Here is a 19879-nt window from a genome sequence, read left to right as displayed (position 1 = left end):
CCTTTCACTGTTGAAAAAACAAACAAAAAAACCCAAACCAGAATACGAATCTATCTTCTCTCCCCAAAGACAGCTTACATCCCTTTCTCTAGTGCCATCCATGCACTGTAATCCTACATGGAGAGAGGGAAGTGATTTCATTTATATTGCATTTTCATTTTGTGTGTTTCTCTCAGAACTTAACACCTCCCTTGTGGCAGTTGTAAAACGTTGCAAAGCTGGAACAATGCATCTAGCATGACTTCCTTTTCTTTTGTCTTTGTAGATACTCTCCGCTATTACATGACCTGCAGTGCTGGATACCCCAACCCTTTCCAGCAGGTGAGTGTAAGCATCCTAGCTCCCTTCACCCCTTCTCAGCATCCTGCAAGGTATAGGTTAAGTGCTTTTGATGATAGCATGCAGCAAGTTGCAAGGTGTTAGCTTTAGGGAGCACTCCATCTGTTGGTAAAGCTACTTTCCAACTGTGCAAGAGTTGGCACTGTAATTTAGTGAGCAGTTTTTTCCAACTTTGTCACTACCTGCATAGCTTCAGGTCCAGGTTGCCCCCTTAGAAGGGCCCATGTGTGATGTGGTGAGGACCATGGTGATGTTTGTGGTACCTCTGTTTACATGGCACTCTTCTAAGAGCAGCAGTGTGGAGACAGAGCACCCACAATTAATGCCCGTGTGGGAAGCTACATACTTCCTGCTTTGAATCTCTTCTTGCAGGTTCTTTTTGGTTAAACAGTGGCAACACTTCACTCCCAAAATGCAGCCACTTCTGTGGGTGAGGGAGTGATTCTCACATATGCCTCTTAAATCCCTTGGATGTTGAAGGGTTTGTATCCTGAAGTATAAATGTGAGTCATTATTCTTTTGTGTGGGGGCTGAAGAACAGCACCTGGGCCCATCCCAAACTTTGTCTTATGTATCAGAGACCAAAATGAACCCACACCACCCACTGTTTGGCAGACACCAGCTGCTTCACCATTTATATTTAGGATTTTTTAAGTCTTGTCTTCCTCTGTTTTAAAGGGTGGGGTAGGAACACTTCAAGCTGTGGTATGATGCACTGTTGCCATCTGTTGCATTTCTGGTTGCTCAGTATACTCTCTGACATGCTATTGCATGTGAAATTCCTGTGGATGCTTTAATGGCATGTAAAGGCTGCACCCCAATACAAACAACATTAGTGTCCACATTAAGTCTTTCTCAGCCTTCTGATTTACTGGGAAAATCCAGCTGTGCTTTGTGGTGAGAACAAGAGTGCTTTGTGTCTTTTCTTTCTCCTTCCCCTCTGTCCTTGGAGCCGACCCCAGCTGTGTGTATGGTTTTTGTGTATGTGTGTTGGTTATTTTTTATTTTGGTTCTTCCCTTCCCCTCTTCTTTCTGTCTGTACTTCTTCCAGGTTTGTAAAAGTCAAACTTAACCCTATCGCAGCTGCACCCATGTCAGCTGAGACACCCTTTAACTCGTACCATTCATACAGATGATGCTTCAATATTTGGGAAATAGAATTAAGTCTTTTCCCAGGAGTTCTGTTGGTGCATGTGGCCTGAACTGCTGAAACATGCAATGTTTTGTATTGAGCAGAAGCTGTCAGGAAGTCACAAGGCTCTGGTAGAAATGCAGGATGATGTTACGGAACTCATGAGGTCAGCAAGCAGAGAGCACCCCACCTCCAAGGTAACTCTCTTCAAGTTTGCTCTTGCTGTGCTTTCTGGCTTCCCTTACCCTTGTTCAAAGCCCAAGATTGGCTCCAGCTAAGCCATTTCCTTGCAGTAATCACTAGCTTGTTGCTTACAGGAGTATCTTACTCGGATCCAGGAGGTTTTAAATTCAACAGAGATCAACTTGCAGCAACTGACAGCTTTAGTAGACTGTCGGAGTCTGCATTTGGTGAGTACTAAGTAACTGGGCTTGAGCTAAGAAAGAACAAAGTGGGTGTAGAGCCTGTAGTGTACTGATTATTTTGGAGTTTCAATTCTCTGGTGTGCCAAAACAGCTTACAACAGCTTTTACCAATTGACTCCAGCAGAAAGAAGAATGGGAATTTGGATCAAGTTAGTGTTCTGTTTAAAGATCGATATAGGAAACTAGATAACATGCCTTTATACATCTATAAACTGGAGCCCTAAGGTTTCAGGGGCCTTCAGGTTTTTTTTCTATGGCACATAACTTGTTGCCTTTCCCATGGAATGGAATGCCTTATAGCTGCAATATAGCATAGCCTAACTGTTGCCCTAGCTGCGTTTCTGAAGGCAGAGAAACAGATAATCCATGCTTGTGGTTTTGGGAAATGGGACATAGTGAGGGAGCTGAGAAGCTTAATGAAAAATGTGGTATCTTAAGTTGGGTGGATAAGTTTGCCTTGGCTTTTTTTTCTTTTTTTTCTTTTTCTTCAAGTCTTAATGTGTGGGATTGAAAATATTTCAGTGTCTAAATCTGAGCTGGGCCTTGTGAGGGGAAAATAAGGGTTAGATCAGTTATGAAAAACACCTGAGGTCCTGAAATTAAAGTAGATCAGTTATGAAAAACACCTGGGGTCCCTGAAATTAAAGTAGAAATTGCTCTGGAAAAGTAACTATGATCTCTTCACTTGTTTCAGAGACCGTAGTCAGGGGGAAGGGCTTTTGAACTAGAGCTCAGTGTTATACTCTATAGTGATCAGGAAACTCTGCTCATTTCTCTCTCCAGGATTACGTCCAGGCTTTGACGGGCTTTTGCTATGATGGAGTGGAAGGCCTCATCTACCTGGTTCTCTTCTCCTTTGTCACAGCCCTCATGTTCAGTTCCATTGTGTGCAGCGTCCCACACACTTGGCAGCAAAAGAGGTATAGAGAGGGTTTAGATCCTGTAGCATTGTGGAGCTCTTCCCTAAGGAAGACTGGCTATTGGATTTGTGCCCATGAGCATATGGAGCTCTTTCCCATATGATCCCAGGAGTGAGGGATGAGGCTTTATAAGCACAGGCCCAACAGAAAAAAAAAAAACTGCTGTCTTTTGCTCTGGCTGTGGTTAATATTTACATCTGAACCTTATTGCACTGGAATACTATGTGTGCAGAGTACTCAGTACACTGTAGGAGTATGAGTCAAGTCAGAGATGAATCATTATAGCTGTAGAGATAAGTAATGCTTGAACTATGTGCCATCTCTGTAAAATACCTATTCTCTTGCATTGGTTTGAGGCATTTGTTCTACTATGGGGAAGAGAATTGGATTGGGAAGCTGTTTACACTCGCCTTTTGTCTTGCTCACACTGGGGTGACTGACTTGCATAGCTAAGAAAAAACGGCAACTGTCTTGTTGGCAATAGCATGGGCAGATGAGGTACTTGCAAATTAGTGGCAATCATCTAACCGCAGGGTTGTTTGGAACTAGTATTATTGATGGTAACCAGGCTGATCACTAAGTCTTGAGCAAACCTTCATGTCATTGACTGGCTGCTGCACCACCTGCAGCTATTAAAATAGCTTTGAGTTTTCTGTTCTTACAGAAGAGCAGTAGTCTGTGCAGCAAATTCTTATCTGTGGCCCCGAAACATGATTTTTGTGGTCTAAGGCAAAGCTCAAGGTTCAAATAAAATGGAACATCCTGAACAATAGCAGGAAGACAGAGCCCGCCAGGCCTGCAGTGACCACAGAGAAAGCCTTGGGAAATGCGTCAGAATAGCACTTAAGAAAATGGCTGGTTTCCTTATCTCTTCCACATGCAGCTGCAGAGACATTATCAAGAAGAGAATGATAGTCTGCCTGTTTGAGGGAGAAAGGTTTACATAGTGGTATCTCTTGTGCTGCCTCCCACGTGGGCTGCTGCCTGCCTGCCAACCCCAGCAGGCGAAGGCTACTGCTGTGAACTGAAGGATTCCTCCTTGCTTTCCCCGGAGCACCATTTCTTCCTCTGCCTCCCTCCGGGAGGTGGAGGATGTCATGCTTACTGCCTGTAAGAGGCTATGCAGGCTGCAATTCCCTGAACAAATCTTCAGTGCCACCTCGTGGTACAGAAGCTGCAGGTGATGTTTGGGATGTTCTAGTGATGTCTATGCTGTCTCCCCCCTGTAACAAAGTGCTTCCTGTAGAACCTTTTACTAGCTTTGTCAAGCGTCGCTAAAATATATTTCAAACATTGGTGCTTCATTCCATGATTAGGAAGATAAAATAGCAGTGTATATTATATGAGAGAGACAAGAGAATACTATGGGAAGGAGGGAAGGAACCAGCTGGCAAACAGCTCTGCTCTGCATCAAAATTGATTTAAAATCCTGGCATTTTTGAGAGAATAAACCCTTTAGACACAAATGTTGCAACTTAGTCTCTGTAAAGACTTCTGAGATTTTGCTAGATGCTGAAGCAACCAGCAATCCCTTTGTAACCAGAATGGGAGTTCAGAGAAGTCTACAGAGACTTATCCTTAAGAGCTCTTTGGACATGGCTACAAGAAATGGAAAGACACAGATTGCACTGTTGAAGGATGCTTTCTGTGGGGTGAATGGCACCAAATCCCCACTGCCTGCCTTTTTTTAATTTTTTTTTTTTTTTTTGGAGTGCTGTGTATTTCAGGATGTGTGTCCATCCTTTGTTTGTATGACTGGGCAGTTGCAGAACTGTGCTGTCTGCCAAGCGCTGAGAGAAGACCATAGGGAGGCTCTAGGGGACCACGCAGTTTAAAAGTCCAGATGGTATCTGTGGGAGGTCTGAGTCACTGTGGTGTAGGCTGTGTTTGACACTGCCACCCTGAGGCATCCCAAATGGGTATAAATGTGGAGGTGTGGAAGATGGTTGGGAGGTTCCTAGGATTACCATGGTTTCCTGCAAACCCCACATGTGGGGTAATTGTAGGGTTCTAGGAGGAACTCTTTCTCCTTCTTGCAGAAGCTCAGATGATGATGGGGAAGAAGAATCAGCTGCTCAAGGGAGTAGACAAACACACGATAATCTTTACAGAGTGCACATGCCCAGCCTCTATAGCTGTGGGAGTAGTTATGGCAGTGAGACCAGCATTCCAGCAGCAGCACACACAGTCAGCAATGCTCCCGTCACAGAGTACATGTGAGTATCCTGACAAGAAGGCTGTATTGCAGCTCGCCCAGGTTGCATCACTCTGATTTCTGTTGTCATTTAAGTGCTGTGAGGCACTTTCGACCAAGCAGTAGAAAGTGATGAAGGATTTTGTCCAAAGTGTCAAAAGGCATGTTTTCTCATGAGCATCTACTGTGGGAGAAAGGAATAGCTTAAAAGTGCTGCAGTAGACAGAGTTGTGTTAGACAGCATGCTCCAAAATATGAACAGCTTTGTCCTGCAGGATTTAGAAATCTGTCTAGAGAAAAGAAGTGGGAAAGTATTGTCTGGGCTCTCTATTACACAATGATTCTGATCACCAGAAGACTTAATTCTTCAGGCAGAGCACTCTTGACAGAAGATTTTAAGTCTCCTGAGAGACTGAGAGCCAAGACAAAACCTGCAGGCTCTGTCCTTCCACAACAATTGCAGTCAGCTCTGACATCTGTTGCAGTCCAGAGCTACCTAGTCCAGGTGGGATCTTAAGAGCTTTCTCCAGAAGTGCCTAACCCTGATCACATTTGGACTGCCTTCAAGACCTGTCTTTTTGGGGCTGGCACATCATTTTGTTCTTCCCCTTAGACTTTGTCCTCATTTTATCTCCATTGCTGCAGCTTGGCAGTTCTGACACTGCAGGGAGGCAGATTTTCACACAGACCTATTTTTAAATCACTTGACATGATTCAGCGCAGGCCCTTCTGAGTAAGAGTGTAAAGATAGTGCTCAGTCTGAGGAAAATAATGCTAGTTTTGTGCCCTTGTCTAAAAAAGGGGGTTCCACCTGGCCTGTAAGAAAAGCTTTGAGGGAGACTGACCTGATACGGTAGTTCTGGGGGTGCGTATGCTCTGTCCCATGTCACCATCAGAGACGTTCCCCAGAAAAGCATGGCACGTACCCCCTGTTACCATGTGTGTCTTCCTTTCCTAGGAGCCAGAATGCAAATTTCCAGAACCCCCGTTGCGAGAATACCCCGCTCATTGGCCGGGAGTCCCCACCTCCCTCAGTAAGTCTCTCTTTACTGCTCCTCTCTGCTTCAGCAACTTTGGGGAATACACGTTTACCACTCCTGTATACTCTCAAGGGAGCTGACTGTGCAGTCAAACACAGGATCTGGCCCATAAATGGCAGCAGTTTGAATAGACAAGCCATGTCTCACCTGCCATGGAGAATAAAACCCTGCTATGCTACTTTGCACATTGCACATGAAAAGAATAAATCTCAATCTGTTAACACTGGTAATTCTATGGGCCCAGTCCTGCCACCACTGAAGTGCATGAGTATCTTGATGGGTGACTTCAGCAGGATGATTCACTTGCATGCAGTGTACTTGCTATCTGTGGCACTGGTTCCTCAAGTTTAAAAAGAAACTTGTTAAAACAGTAAATTCAGAGTTATTGCTGAACCTCTCTCCTTAATCTGCCCTAAAGAGATGGTAGGATGAAACTTGTATTTTTTTTTTGTTGAGATTTTTTTCTTTAAATCTTTCTTTCACAATTGTTTTACTTTCTTTAGAATCTATTTTTGTATTTAATTTCCTATGGAGGAAAAAACCCCAACAACTTTCATGGAAGGTTTTGGTATTTGGAGCAACCTGATAGCCGTTTCTGTACGCTGGATAAAACATGGGCTTTCCTTCATGTCTGTGTAAGAACTAGGTGAATCTTGCCCTCCTTCACGGGATCCTGTAAGCCTTACTTACACCAGAACTTGGAGAACATGCCATCGCAGTGCTCACTAACTTGGTGGTGTGATTACAGAGGATGAGTAGTAGCATGCTTAATAATCAACCAGTCTTCAGGTATAGGTAAAGAAAATACGCACTGTGGTGCATGGTTCAAATTCATGGGAAGGGGAGGGAGAGGAGGTTGGAGGATGAAAGAGTAGGAATTGTGGTGGAAAAGAGGACATCACATTCATGTTTTCACTTCAAAAGGACCAGTTCATCTTGCTGTAGAGAAGTGGAAAAGTAGAGAGTTGATCCATGTCTCTATACTTGGCCAGACCTCTTCCAACTTTCACAAAGAGCTTCTCCTGATCCCTGGCGGTGCTCTGATCACAAGCTCTGGTAGCATTATCTGCTCTCAGCAACGAGATGGTCCTTGGGAGAAGAGCTGATGTGCTGCACACAGTACAGTGTGGCACATGCTTTACTACTGGCATTTCCTGTTGTAAGGAGGACACTGTCCCTCTGGTACTGCCAAGACATGTTCATTCAGTGTCTGTAGACTAAGGTCCTGCTTCCCCTTGCCTTGCAGCTCTTCTGCTTCAGAGAAAGCAGACTACTTTCTGCAGGGGCCTTAGTTATGCAAGAAGTTCCCTGGTTCTTCAGCAACTCTTTGCATTAATACCCTGAAGGGGGATCTGAGTCCTGGTGCCTTAGGCTAGTTTCTGAGAGTAGATAAAGATGAGATTTTTTTCAGAGTAACTTGACTTGGCAGCCATCAACATAGGGAAGTGCAGGAGCCAGGGGAGGAGGAGAGTACACACTGCACCTATAAGCAAGGAGAGCTGCTCCCTAGACGAGTCAAGGAACAGGCTATAGGATAAATGTGTTTTCTGAAGGGACATAGTAGATGGGTGGTGGAGAGAAGAAGAATACTGTCTACTCTCATATTGGCAGGCAGCAGGGAAGGGGTTTTTTCTGGGGTTTTTGTATTCACAGCTCTCCATAGCAGGTGGCTGAGACTATACCGAGGCAGAAATTCTAACTATCATACCAAATCATCTGTGGGTGGAGAGAGATGAAAAGGGAATACCAATGCACGTGTCCCTGCCTCTTTTCGGGAGGGAGGGGAAGGAGATAACAATCCAAATAGATTATGTCCAGTGGGTGGACAGAGCAGATATATTCAATTTAGCTTTCTGTAAACGGATGGTGAAAACTAAGATGTGATGATCTTGCTGCATTGTTTGTCCGTTACTTTTCCTGGCTTTTTGTTTGTTTGTTTGTTTTTTTCCCTTCTCTCATTCCTTCTGTTTTCTCCTTCTTGCCACAGGGCTATTCCCTTAGGGTTGTAGTGCCCACCTTGTCGCTGACACACACCACAGCGTTTCACTTGCTTGCACTGTGTTTTTCATGCACGTTGAGGCTGCACTCTCTTTTTCTCTCTCTTTCTTGCGTCATCACAGTTGTATTTGGCTGCCATGGACAGTAGCAGCCATATGAGCTGGCAGCTTAAGCCCTCGGACAGTGCACGGACATACTGGTAACAGCGCCCGCAAATGGAACAGGTACTGGAAAAAAGGTCCTTCTTGCTCAACCCCTTCTCTACTCCCAACCACTCCCTTCATCCCTGCACTGTTTATCCCAGGCCAGTGCCTTTTATTTCTTCACATTCCTTCCCTCTGCACCTCCCACCCCATTCCCTCCTGCCAAGAGTTAAAATTAAAATCTAGATTTTGCTCTGGTGCAGACTCAAGGAGCAGTATCAACCTTGTAAAGGCTTCTGGTGCACATTGTGAGGGTTGTAGGTGCCCATGCCTATCAAAAGCTTATTCACAGCAGCTTCAATTCAGAGTCCACACTTGAGAACAGCTTAAACACTTGGTACTGAGCGCTACTTGAATGTAGAACTAACCTTGCACTCCAAATGCAGAATAGTTCTCCCATCACAAGAAGGTGTTTTCTAGAAGTAAAGAGAACCAATCTAGCAGCTTTTCAGTCAGGACTAGTTGTCCTAATTCAGCTTTTGGCTTCCCTTGAGCCCTACTGCTCTTCTGTTTGTCTTGACAGGTCATAAAAGCATGTGCCCGAAACCACTGATACTTACCTGCAACAAGCTTTTAACTCCTCAGTAAGATTTTTACTTTGTTGAAAGATCCTAGCTGGTAATGCTGGCCTGTCCTGAAGAGTTACTTCATTGCCTGTTGTGCAGCTTCTCCTTTTATTTCTCCTTACATTTAAAGTCAGAATACTTCCCTAAGAGTCCAGACATAAGCACTAAGATCTGTTTTGTTCTGTTTCAAAACCTTTTGCTGTTTTGTTTGTTCTGTCTGTGTCCATATCATCCCATCCGTGTCCCACAGGCTCTGTGAACAGGGCCCTCCTAGTACCATTTCACTGTCTGCATTTCTAGTGGGCTGTAGTTGCTGAAGTTCTCCAAGATAGCCAGTGTCTCTTCCCTTGCCAGCGGTCCATGACCAAGCCACGTGCCTACAGAAAGAGTAGGTGGTCTGCATTAGGCCTTGTGGTTTTTTAACTTGGTTTGAGTATAGGGTATAGTTAGAGCTACCAGGCAACTCACCTGGTGTGAGGGACAGTGCTCCTTCAAGGGAGCTACAGTCACACAGTAAGTGGAAGGTGGTGGCTCCAGTTGGAACAGAGGGCCCGTTACTTTGGCTTCTGCAGTCAGTGACCCATATCTTGCATTCTCTTCCCAGAAATACATGTCCATAAAGCTGCTGTTCCTCCTTTTCTGCTGTTCTTGTTGGGACTTTTGTCAGCCTTGCATTGGATTCCTTTCTGTCATGTTGCTGCTTGGTCTGCATTCTCACTGCCTCTTGCCGTTTGTCTGCCTGCCTTGTGACATGATGGGAAGGGTGCTGTCTGAATCGGGTGTCTTGATGCCCTCTGCCGTGGTGCATGAACGCAAACAAACTTGTCTTGAAGCATGGTGAAGCACCCTTGAAAGGGTCACAACTTTCTTCAGTCTTATGCTTTGCAAAGACTGCTCTTAGGCGTTGACTTATGGTGGTTTTTCTGCTTTTTGGTTCCTGCAGGTGGTATTGTAGCAATGTTAGATGGGTCTATTCCATGAAATAAAATACTGCTTGTGGCGGGGGGAAATTTAGTATCTTCATTCTGGACTTGAAATCTCCTCTGGGCTGAAACATAACCTGATCTCAGTCTGCACTGTCTTCTGTTTATCTAAGGTCACACCCAGAGTTTCATGTGGCTGTCTTCAGGGCTAAGAAAAAGGTATTGCATTCTTTCCAAGAATTTAAAAACAAACAAAACAGAAGCCCTGTTCTTTTGACTTGGAAAACTTAAGTCCCTTTGAATTCAGAACCAACTGGCTGGAATTGGCTGTTTCCCTGCATCTTGTGCCTCCCATACGTAATGATACTAAACCCTGTGTGTTTACTGTGCTCTATTTGAGAGGTGGATCAGCCTTTAAGAATTTGAATCCAGAAGCTTTGGTCTTTATTGGATTACCTGAATAGTTCTGGCAGGAAATAGAAGTCAGGGTAACTGAAGAGACATACATGTGGGGTTTTTAACCACAAATAGTAAATGGTTCATACTTAAGTCATTGTTTCATTATGATAAGTGATCTTCCAGCATAGCTCAGTTATCTATGAAGTACTCATGGTCTGCACAGTTCACAGGAGTTGGTAGAATTTATGGTCTCTAAAATTAACTGATTATTCCCATTAATTTTTTTTTTTTTTTAAATTTGCAACCAATGATTACTTTGTACACAGGCTATACGCGTTAAGCACCTAACTAGCATGTGCTTACAAACCATAGCTATGAAAGTTTGTACCCTCAACAAGGCTGAATGTGAAGGAGAGACTTTTCTCTTTGGAGAAATACAAAAAATAAACTTGTGTGCTATTAGCTGTATTTGTCCTAGCTGGCTGGTAAGTGACTGAGAGGTGTGCTGTGTTGAATAGCACAAGCCACCAGGAGAAATGGTAACAAGAAGTTTTTTAGGTGCTCTTTTTAGTGTAGCTGACAGTGTGGTGAAGATATGGGTGGAAACTTGTCCTTCGTGCTGTTTTTGAAAGGGTTTATAGGCACATGGGTACTTCCAACAAGAGTACTGGAACAATGACTGCATTGTGCATGTTCTTTAACCTTCTATGAAAGCTCCTCTTTAAAGGAAACTAAATGCAACTGTATACCTTATAGCTGTCAGGCACTGTATCCAGGTTTCCTCAGAGTCCCAGACCTCCTTAGCTCCTAATTGTGCTCAGGCTTTAAGTCTTTAGAATTACTTCTTAAATGAGCTAAAGACTTAGTTATTTTCACTATGTATAATATAGTTTGGTTTCATACCTGTGTGGCTGGCAAGTGTCTGCTGATACGTCTTCATCTGCTGGCCTGTCCAGGTGTTGGGATCTGTGTATTCCACAGCATCTTTCCTCTGCTTCCCAGCAGAGGATGCACTGAAGGACTTGAGTGAGGGACTGCTGTCACCAGCACGTGGAGCGAAGCGTTGGGACACGGAGGCTGATGCGCTGACGGAAGATCCAGCGCACACTGATAGAGCTGTGCTGGTTATGAGAGGTGCACGGTGAAGTGTTAGCTCTCTACTTTCAGGTTTCAATCATATTTATATCACGGTCAAAAATATGCTTTAACAGAAGGAGTAACTGGTTCAAACTGTAATGGGAAAAGGCAGAAAAATCCTGAGTTAAGGAGAGAACATCAGCCCTAACTCTGACTACTCTGAGTCTTGATTTGTTCCTTGTGGTGGATTACAGGTAGGTTTGAATGTAAAATGCCTTCTGCTTGACTGTCCAAATCTCATGTTCCTGATTACTTTGTTTCAGTGACACTTAAACAACTGTGGGGTGTTTTCTTGGTGGAGAAAGGAGTGAATTCATTTTGACTTCTCCCTCTGTGATGGGTGTACTTTGTACATCCTTGAAATGCAGTTCTTCAAGTGGCCCTTCTTGATTTTAATGCTCTAAAGAAAGTCAGTGTTGCATGTTGTGTGCTGAACCTATATGACTTGTCCAGGAAGATGCACAATAACCTTTCATGATCTGAGATTTTTTTTCTAAATACTTCTGACAAAACCTGAACACCTGGAAGTTCTCTGTTCATACTCATCTCCTATCACATGTCACCATACAGAATATAAATGGAAAATGAGCAATCAAATACATTTTTCCTTCTAAGACCCTCTTCTTAGCATGATGTTTGGCTGGTAATTTCAGCATTGCACTACCTGAAACATGCCCTACTTACTCTGTGAGAAAGTTCTTGGACTTCTAAGCCTCTCTGAGCCTGTTGGGTTAGTCTTACATGTTTTAATAATGCCCTAAACTTAGGGCTGAGCCTGGTATTTTCTACCTTTTTCCTTCTCACTGACAAAAAAATACATCTTAAAAAGAGAAAGAACAGATGTACCCTTTGTCTTCTAAATATAGATGCCATTTCTGGGCCAGAGTTTTATATTAAGATCCATGTTCGGCAGAAAGTTTTCCAATTATGGAAGACACTGAAAGATGAGCGTGCAAATAAGCCACAGGTGTCTTCATCTTGTGCTGGTGGGGTCAGCACTGCCAAAGGAGCAGATTCCCTCTCCTATTGTGCAGCTGTTCAGCCTGGTTCAGTCTTTGAAGGAAAACTGATAAAATACTGCTAAATCTCTGAAAACCGCTTTGGACAGCTGAGCTTTTGAGAGCCTAAAGATGCCTCATAATGTTCTTTCCCAGTGGGCAAGATAAATCATACCTCCTGGTGTGGAACTGCCTTTCAGTTGTCTCTTTGCCAGTTTAACCGGCTATTTTATGTGGTTCCGTTTTAAAGGTGATAAAAAGTCAGTATGCTGAAGAGCACTCTTGGGAAGTAAGATGCGGGTTATTATAGAATTATTCAAGCTCCAGCTGGTATAACGAGAGAAATAAAATGCCTGTCCTCATTGCTTGGTTTTCAGTATCATGGTAGCAGAACCCCAGAAGCAGTAAGGTGGTCAGGATGAAGGCATTGAATGCATTGGCATAAAGAGGCAAAGTCTTTCGTTCTTACTGCTGGGTATTATTTACGTGCTTTTTCAGCTCATTATTCAAAGTTGAATGGCCTATGTTACCTCAGTAGCTTCTGGGAGCTACTTTGGATTGCCTTGCTTAAAATAAAAAAGAAAATAAGAGAAAACAACCCCACCAAACCAAAACAACCTTTCATCGTTCTGACTTTCTCTTCTCACCCCCAAGCTGGAGTCTTGTCTGCTGCTGCACAGTACACAGGTTGGATCCCAAGCCGCAGTGGATTATTCCCCATCTGATAACTATTAGCTAATATCATCTTGTTTGATAGCAGCCTGTTTCCAGCCTGACAGGGTCTGTTCTTTCTTGGATGTAGATTGTTCAGAGATTCATTCTTCCACACTCTTCTTTCAAACTGCCCATCTGTGATGCATGCAGTCTTCTGATGCCCTCATTGCCATAAAATGCAATGTGAAAATGCAGTGCACACCCATTTTCTTTTCAACCTCCTTTTCTGGCATGGTTGAAAGCAATAACATGACTGGGAGAGGATGAAGGTGTGAGGTGGGTTTTTACATCTTCATCATTTCCATTTCCCTCTCTTCTCCCAAGCAATTTTCATTTCCCTCTTCCAAGTGAAGTGTGGCATTTTGACTCAATGGCTATTGGGTTTCCTTCTCTGTAGTGAACTTGGATAAATCATTAGCCCATCTGCACTGATCTGGCCAGCATCCTTGCAAGAGGCTGACAGTATGTTACTCAGAGTGGACTATGTAGTGACTTGTGAAACTTTTCTTGCCAGCTCCTTGATATGCTTGCTGTAAATACAGACCACTTTATGCTGGGAGGTGGTCATAATCTGTGGTTCTGTGCTTACATTAGTCACTCTGACTTACTTTTCTGTTTTGTTTTTTTGTCTTGTCTTCCTCCAGTACACCTCCAGCATGAGAGCCAAATACCTCGCCACCAACCAACCTCGTCCAGATGCTGGCAGTGTGCATTAAAATGAAAAAGCAAAAGCAAAAAAACAAAACCCACATGTGCAGTCAGACTAAACAATGTGCCAACTGCTGTGCCCCTGTGCTGTCCTCGTAGAATAATCCTGCTGTTCTGCCCAAAATCCAGTGCAGCTCCTTCTGTTTCTCCAGTCCAGACCACCCCTCCAACCTGTTATCTGCCCACTGGAGTGGAAAAGCCCCTTTTGAATTTAAGCCTTCACCTTGTTGTACCTGATGTGCAAGAGAGAGCAAGCACATGCAGGCAAGCAACTGAGAGCACCCAGGCAAGAAACTGGGTGCACCTGCCTGGGGGCCAACTTATTAGAGCAGCCTGTCATAAAATGTTGGTGAATATCTTCTGCTCCCTTTTTTCCCCTTCTGTTCCCCAGGGGGACTCAGTGAAAGATGGTGGTAGATATTCTTCACTTCTGCAGTGGGATCAGCAGTCTGTCAGACACTGAAGAAGCAGAGACTTGGTGCCTGTGCCTAGCGTACAGCGAGGGAACGCTGAGTCAGTGCACGGAGCAGCATTTTGGTGGGAGTCCTCTGGTCTGGTGCCCCGTGTGAGGAGGTGGGAAACTCCTGCCTCATGGTGTCACTGCATATCCACTGTAAGAGCCTGGGGCTCTTCTAGAGCAAAACCATTCGACTACCCTGGTTAACTTTTTTTAAAACAAAACATTAAGAAAATGCCTTTTTTTTTTTTCCCCCACTATATCTAGCATGTGAATTCTTGAGGAGGAGCAGGAGGTCCCAGCACCAGTCAACTACCCTGTGCGTTGCTCTGAACGTGGCCTCTCTGCTCTGTCAGGGAAGCCCAGGTACTTGCAGATTTAATTCTGGGTGCTGCCTGTATGAGGCTGACACACAGATCAGACAGGAGCCAGCCACCCACTTGGTGCCAAATTTTTCCAGGAAAAGACTTGTAAGACTTTAGGGGGGGATGGGGTGGGGGGTATTTTTGCACTAAAGAGTTTCAGCTCTCTGATGCTAGGTCATATGGGACAGTCAGCTTGCAAAAGCAAGAGAGATGGGAAGCACCAATGGATTTATAGCAAATGCAAGCTCTACCTGCAGGAGTGACCTGTGAACTCTGCTGGACTTTTTATTTTCTTTTTTTTTAAAAAAAAAAAAAAATCAATTTACAGCACAGGGTTGCTGAGCTGTCATTGAAGGAGGTTTTTGGAGCCTCAGTCCTGACAAACTCCAAGACTGTCAGTATATCTTCTGTGTTCCAGAGTCAGAAACCCAAATGACATCTGGAGAACATTGTGACTGTCAGAACAAGTTTTTATTTTATTCTATGTTATTTCATTTTGTTTTTCAAGGCACATTGCTAACCACTATCTGACCATATTAAGGCACATGTAAGGCATTTTTCTAGACACGAGGCAGAACAAAGCTTGCAAGGGGGCAGCTGGGTGCCTGCAGAGGGCAACATCCTCCACTGGTGCTGTACTTTCCACTTAAGAGCAGTGCTCCAAAGGGCACTGACAGCTTCCTACTGGAAGAGGAGACTGCCTCTTGGGAGGTGCTGTCAAGTACTGCCCTTTCAGTAGGGTAACTATGGTGTTCCTTTTTGTCTTTTTACCTCTGAACAGGAGCATCTTAGTGTAGCTGCTGACCATTATATTAAATAACTGGCAGAGAAAATAGTGGGAAACGTCTCAAACTGGAGTTGAGCCTTGGGCAGAGGCAGTTAGTCTTCACCTCAGTGATGTTCAGACCCTGTGTCTGTTTATCTCACGTTTGCTGTATGGGGCACGGAATCTACCAATCTGCCTTTACTCAAGTCAGTTGCCTTCTAGCAGTGAGGTAGGAATTGCTACTAGCAGGTAGCTAACTAGGATGATGGTATCTGCTGTAAAATGGTACCAGCTCTGCAGAAGAGCAAGCTTTGAGACTCCTCTTAAGATAGAAACCACTAATAGCCTGCAAGAGCTGTAGGCCAGCTATTACCATTCATAGGAGTGAGGGAGACGGGGTGGAGGGACCACCATGCAGACAGGAAGAGAAGGTTTTGTAGAAAACTTCACACTTCACCATAAAACTCTGGAAGCAGGATTTTCTTGCTCAGGACCGAGTATGCCCTTTCAGACATGTTTGATGGGCTTCACACTGAAACATACCTCCATGTTATCAAGTAACAAGGGCAGGGAAATGTAGTCACAGGTGGCATGGAGGAACACCATGGCTCATGAGCACCAGGTTTTCCACCCAGTCTCAAAGCCTACCAGGAGACCCCGGTGTGCAAGCGTTGTGGCATGGTTAACCTGCAGGGCCCGAAGCACACAACTGCTATTGGGGGAACTGAACCTTCCCCTCGCTTTGAAGAAAGAAGCAAGAGCCATATAATCCTTATTAAGACTGAGTTGTTCTGCCCTCATCTCTCCTTGCAAGGACGTACTCGGATTGCTACTTACACTATCCATTTCAGGGGAGCTGCCCTAAAATCTGTGGCCCAGTCCTACTCATTGAAGGCAAGTGTTTTGAAGGCTGAAGGCTGTGGGGAACCCTGTGAAAATAAATGCTTCTGTATATTGACTTTTCTGTATACAGAATGCCTCCTGAGCATGCGTGTGACTGTGCTCTGGGTTGGATCTGAATTGTCGCAGTGGTATTGTCTGTGCCAGCAGGGATAATGGAGGAGGGAGCCTATGCCTTTTTGTTTGCAGCATCTAGTGGAGCAGCCACCTTGATCTGCTTCCTTCCAAGGTTTGGCAGAGCCACTCGTAACATCCAGAACAATTTCTGACAACGTTTGGGGCTTGCAGCAAGGCACAGACGTGGAGATACATGCTCTGTGACTCCAATATATAACTGGAAAGAGTGTTACGGAGATAACATTTTGCTCTCTGGAGGCCAGCATAACGTGACTGCAGTGTGAGCTGTGTACCTTTGTCCAGCCAGCACTTCCTTTACTTGACATGGATATTGCACTTTTGTAAAGCATCCTGGAACTCTGCTGCCCCACTGCATGCTGTGCAGAGCGCTGGATAGGAAACACAGACAAATGGGTTTCTTTTGGTTTATTATTATTACTTTTTCTGTTTCTTTTTTTTTTCTTTTTTTTACTGGAACCTTGAGCAACAGTGTGGCATTTCTGCAGGCTGATCTAAACGGATCTGCTGAAGAACAGATGGCCTTTGCCTATTCTTATGGCTGCGACATAATCAGTCTCATCCATATGGTCACATTTTGTCTGAGGAGTGGACTTTCAAAAGCCAAGATCTCCCAGACTCTGTGCCTCCCTCTCGGGTGAACAGCAGGTGCTATCTGGCGAAGACTCATCTGTTCTCGATGGCATTCATGGTTGAGAGAGTCCAAACTCTTCAAGCTGTAGGAGGTAAAGCAGTAGAGACTTCTCTCTCTTCCATTGTGTCGCTCTGTTTTTAATGTGACAAAATGCCAAGGCCATATCACTTGGTGTGTCCCAGCTGACCTGATTGGAACATTAGTCATGTTACTGGTTGGTAGCACAAGGGTCCAGAATTCAGGGGAGATGAGATTGGCCTCTGGACACCTTGCTGACTGCAAAATGGAAGGCAGCTTGTCCGGTTGAAGGTGACTGCATCAGTGAAGATACTTCATGTTACTTCTTCAGAAGCACAAATGTGGTCATTGGCTTGTCTGGTTGGCTTGGTTTATTTCCACTGCATCGTCATGTATGAATGACACTTTCTTTTGGAACTGAGAACTCTTCCAAGCACACAAACATCTCCACAATGTGAAATGTAAATAGCATGTTGGACTCTTGTGTCCAGTGTTCAAGACTGCATTGTAATTGTAAAGGAAATCGAATCAAGACTTGGCTGTGAATTTCTTGTGCTGTCTTGGGAATATAACTGTAGTGTTTGTATCCTGTATGTATTATTAAACTGAGTTCATTTTATGTGCTGATAAAAGGGTTCAAGCTAAGATTTTTAGCGTTCATCCATGTATCCAAATGTGAAGGATGGAGTGCTCCCTTCCCCTCCTGTCCTTTTTAAGTTTTCTCCATTTGATAGGTGTTAATTTTCCGTGTACAGTCATCTCAGCCAAGATGCAAGGATGTTCATTTGAGTGCTTTGAGAGGGACACAGTGCGTGGGGTTTTAAGTGATCCTAAGTTAGGATTTCCATAGCGGTTCCCTGAAAATACATTAAAAGTTTGGCCTTTCTGAGAGTAAACCATTTCTCAGGGGGCTGCTTAGCCATTGCTCATGAGAGCTTTGGGTGCTGCAGGGTGATAGCAGACAGGTCTCTGTGGATAAACCCATGCTTTGCTTCTGGTCCCACCTTCTCTTCCTTCTAGCAGCAACTGAAATACCACGCCGAGCCCTTTGAAGAAGAGAGAAGTGTCTTGGCTTGTTGATTCTGGCCACCCCCACCTGATTCAGAGTAGATGAGGTGAGTGGGTTTTCCTTTAGCTAAGGCGAGGAGCTCTCTTTGAAGTACTTCCTACCTAGGGACCAAGGAGAAGCCAGGGTCTTCTCCAACTCAACAAGTCTATCGGTGTAACTCAGTGAACATCTCTGGGTGGGAGGGGAAGAGCCCTCTGGGGAGATACTAAGGAGTAGATCTAATGCCTTGGGAGAAGAGACCTGACTTAATCTGTACCTTTAACCAGGTGGCTTCTTTCATCACAGCCTACTCCTCTTTCTAGAAATTACTTGTGTGCATGCTATGGATGGCTTCCCTAGTCATTCCAGGAGGCCCAGCAGAAGCGTGGGATGTTTGGTAGCAGTTCCTAGGTGGCTAGCAAGGGATCTGTGTTTTCAGCGGGGAGCGGGATCTCCTGCCAAGCTGTGATGGTGAGCGTGTTGCCCAGCTGGGAGAGAGAAGCGATGGGTTACTCATGGCCTGGAGCTCCTGGGTGCTCACCCCGTCCCTGTGGCTGCATGCATGAACGAAGTGGAACATAAATTGATGTACAACCAGAAAGTTCAAAGTATTCCTTTCCTAAAGAGGATAACTGTAGCATGAAGCTCTTAGGTGCTCTGCATATATGATACCACATTGCTCCTCACTATGCAATTCCTAACTCCTTCCTTCCTGTTTTTCCCTTAATCTCACACCAAGACTTCTGCAGTGGCCTCTGCCCAGGAGGCTGCTGAAGTCCCAGAAAAGCTTCATTTCTTCCATTATCCTCTGCATTGGGTGCAGCTGCCCAGCCGTCACGTCGCGTGCCTCAGGTCCCTTGTTAATGGGAGGCCCCATGAGTTTTATTCACATCATTCAGAGGGAAGTTTATTTTCTTGGACACTGTGCACAGAAACCTAATGGTGAACATGTACCTGGCCTTTTTGTAACTTTTCTGTTTTTTCTTCTTAACCATAATGGTTGTATATCATACCACTTTATATACATATATAATATATAAATATATATAATTTTTTTTAAAACTTTGGACCTGCTAGTTTCTTTCAAGTGTTCCTGCACTTACCCAAAATGTTTTTAAATTGTGAGGATTAAAGAGGATTGAGCCCATTTTTGTATCTTTACTTTTAATTCTGTAGTTCTATTGATTGTAATGTAGCTATTTTTTACTGTAACTCTTTGGTTTGCAAATACTAAACAAAAAACCTAAATGTAATTTCTGTGGTTTCTATTCAGCTTGGGTTTCATGTTTTAAAAATAAACGATTTAAAACCACTCTTCCTATTTACTGATTCTTCTTTTCTCTCTTTTTTTTTTTCCCCCTTGTTCATAAACCTGCCTAAATTTTTGTTACCTTTCACATACTGTGGTAGATCCATGAAGTGAGGATGGGTAATGGAGCCATAAAGTCTGATACCTAGTAGACCATGGAAGGAGTAGGAATGCGAGTGCCCTGTCCTACAGAAACCAAATTATTAGTGTCAGTCCTGCGATGTGAGACTAGTGGGGCTGCTTTCTTCCTTTGCTTGTAGGTCTCAACCTGATCGAGTTGCTGTTAGAAATCACAGACTTTGGGATTTCTAGCCCAATTTGAAGACAAAATCATTAAAACTAAATTGGACAGCTTTGAAAGAACCTCTGGAGACAAACGATCGATGCGGACATTTCCTCCAGGGGAAGCTGCACTAATGCTTTTGAAAGGCGGTGTCCTGTGCCCCCCCACTTGTGGTCTGCAGCTGGGAGGACGAGGTTTGGTGGGGGGAGCCTGGAGGGGGGCACGGTGCTGGGCTGGTGCCTGCTGGGGGGCTCTGCTCATAGCAGGG

The 19879-nt window shown here is 44.3% G+C and overlaps 1 protein-coding gene across 1 annotated transcript in view; it reads left to right on the top strand.

The window, feature by feature from the left end:
• The window catches only part of TTYH3 (tweety family member 3), a 41019-nt gene extending 21688 nt beyond the window's left edge, over positions 1–19331 (top strand). Inside the window, exons 8-15 of the mRNA XM_026859166.1 lie at positions 266–321; positions 1576–1668; positions 1789–1881; positions 2680–2816; positions 4856–5032; positions 5969–6044; positions 8171–8272; positions 13633–19331. Of these exons, the coding sequence (XP_026714967.1) occupies positions 266–321; positions 1576–1668; positions 1789–1881; positions 2680–2816; positions 4856–5032; positions 5969–6044; positions 8171–8251 (713 nt within the window). The 3' untranslated portion in view covers positions 8252–8272; positions 13633–19331. The remainder of the gene's footprint in view (positions 1–265; positions 322–1575; positions 1669–1788; positions 1882–2679; positions 2817–4855; positions 5033–5968; positions 6045–8170; positions 8273–13632) is intronic.
• Positions 19332–19879: the final 548 nt, after the last annotated feature.

This window comes from Athene cunicularia (genome assembly GCF_003259725.1).
Source record: "Athene cunicularia isolate RWA chromosome 14 unlocalized genomic scaffold, athCun1 chr14_part1, whole genome shotgun sequence".
Classification (NCBI taxonomy): Eukaryota; Metazoa; Chordata; class Aves; order Strigiformes; family Strigidae; genus Athene; species Athene cunicularia.
Note: the sequence above shows the minus strand (reverse complement) of the source record. Positions and strands in the feature narration are given on the sequence as shown.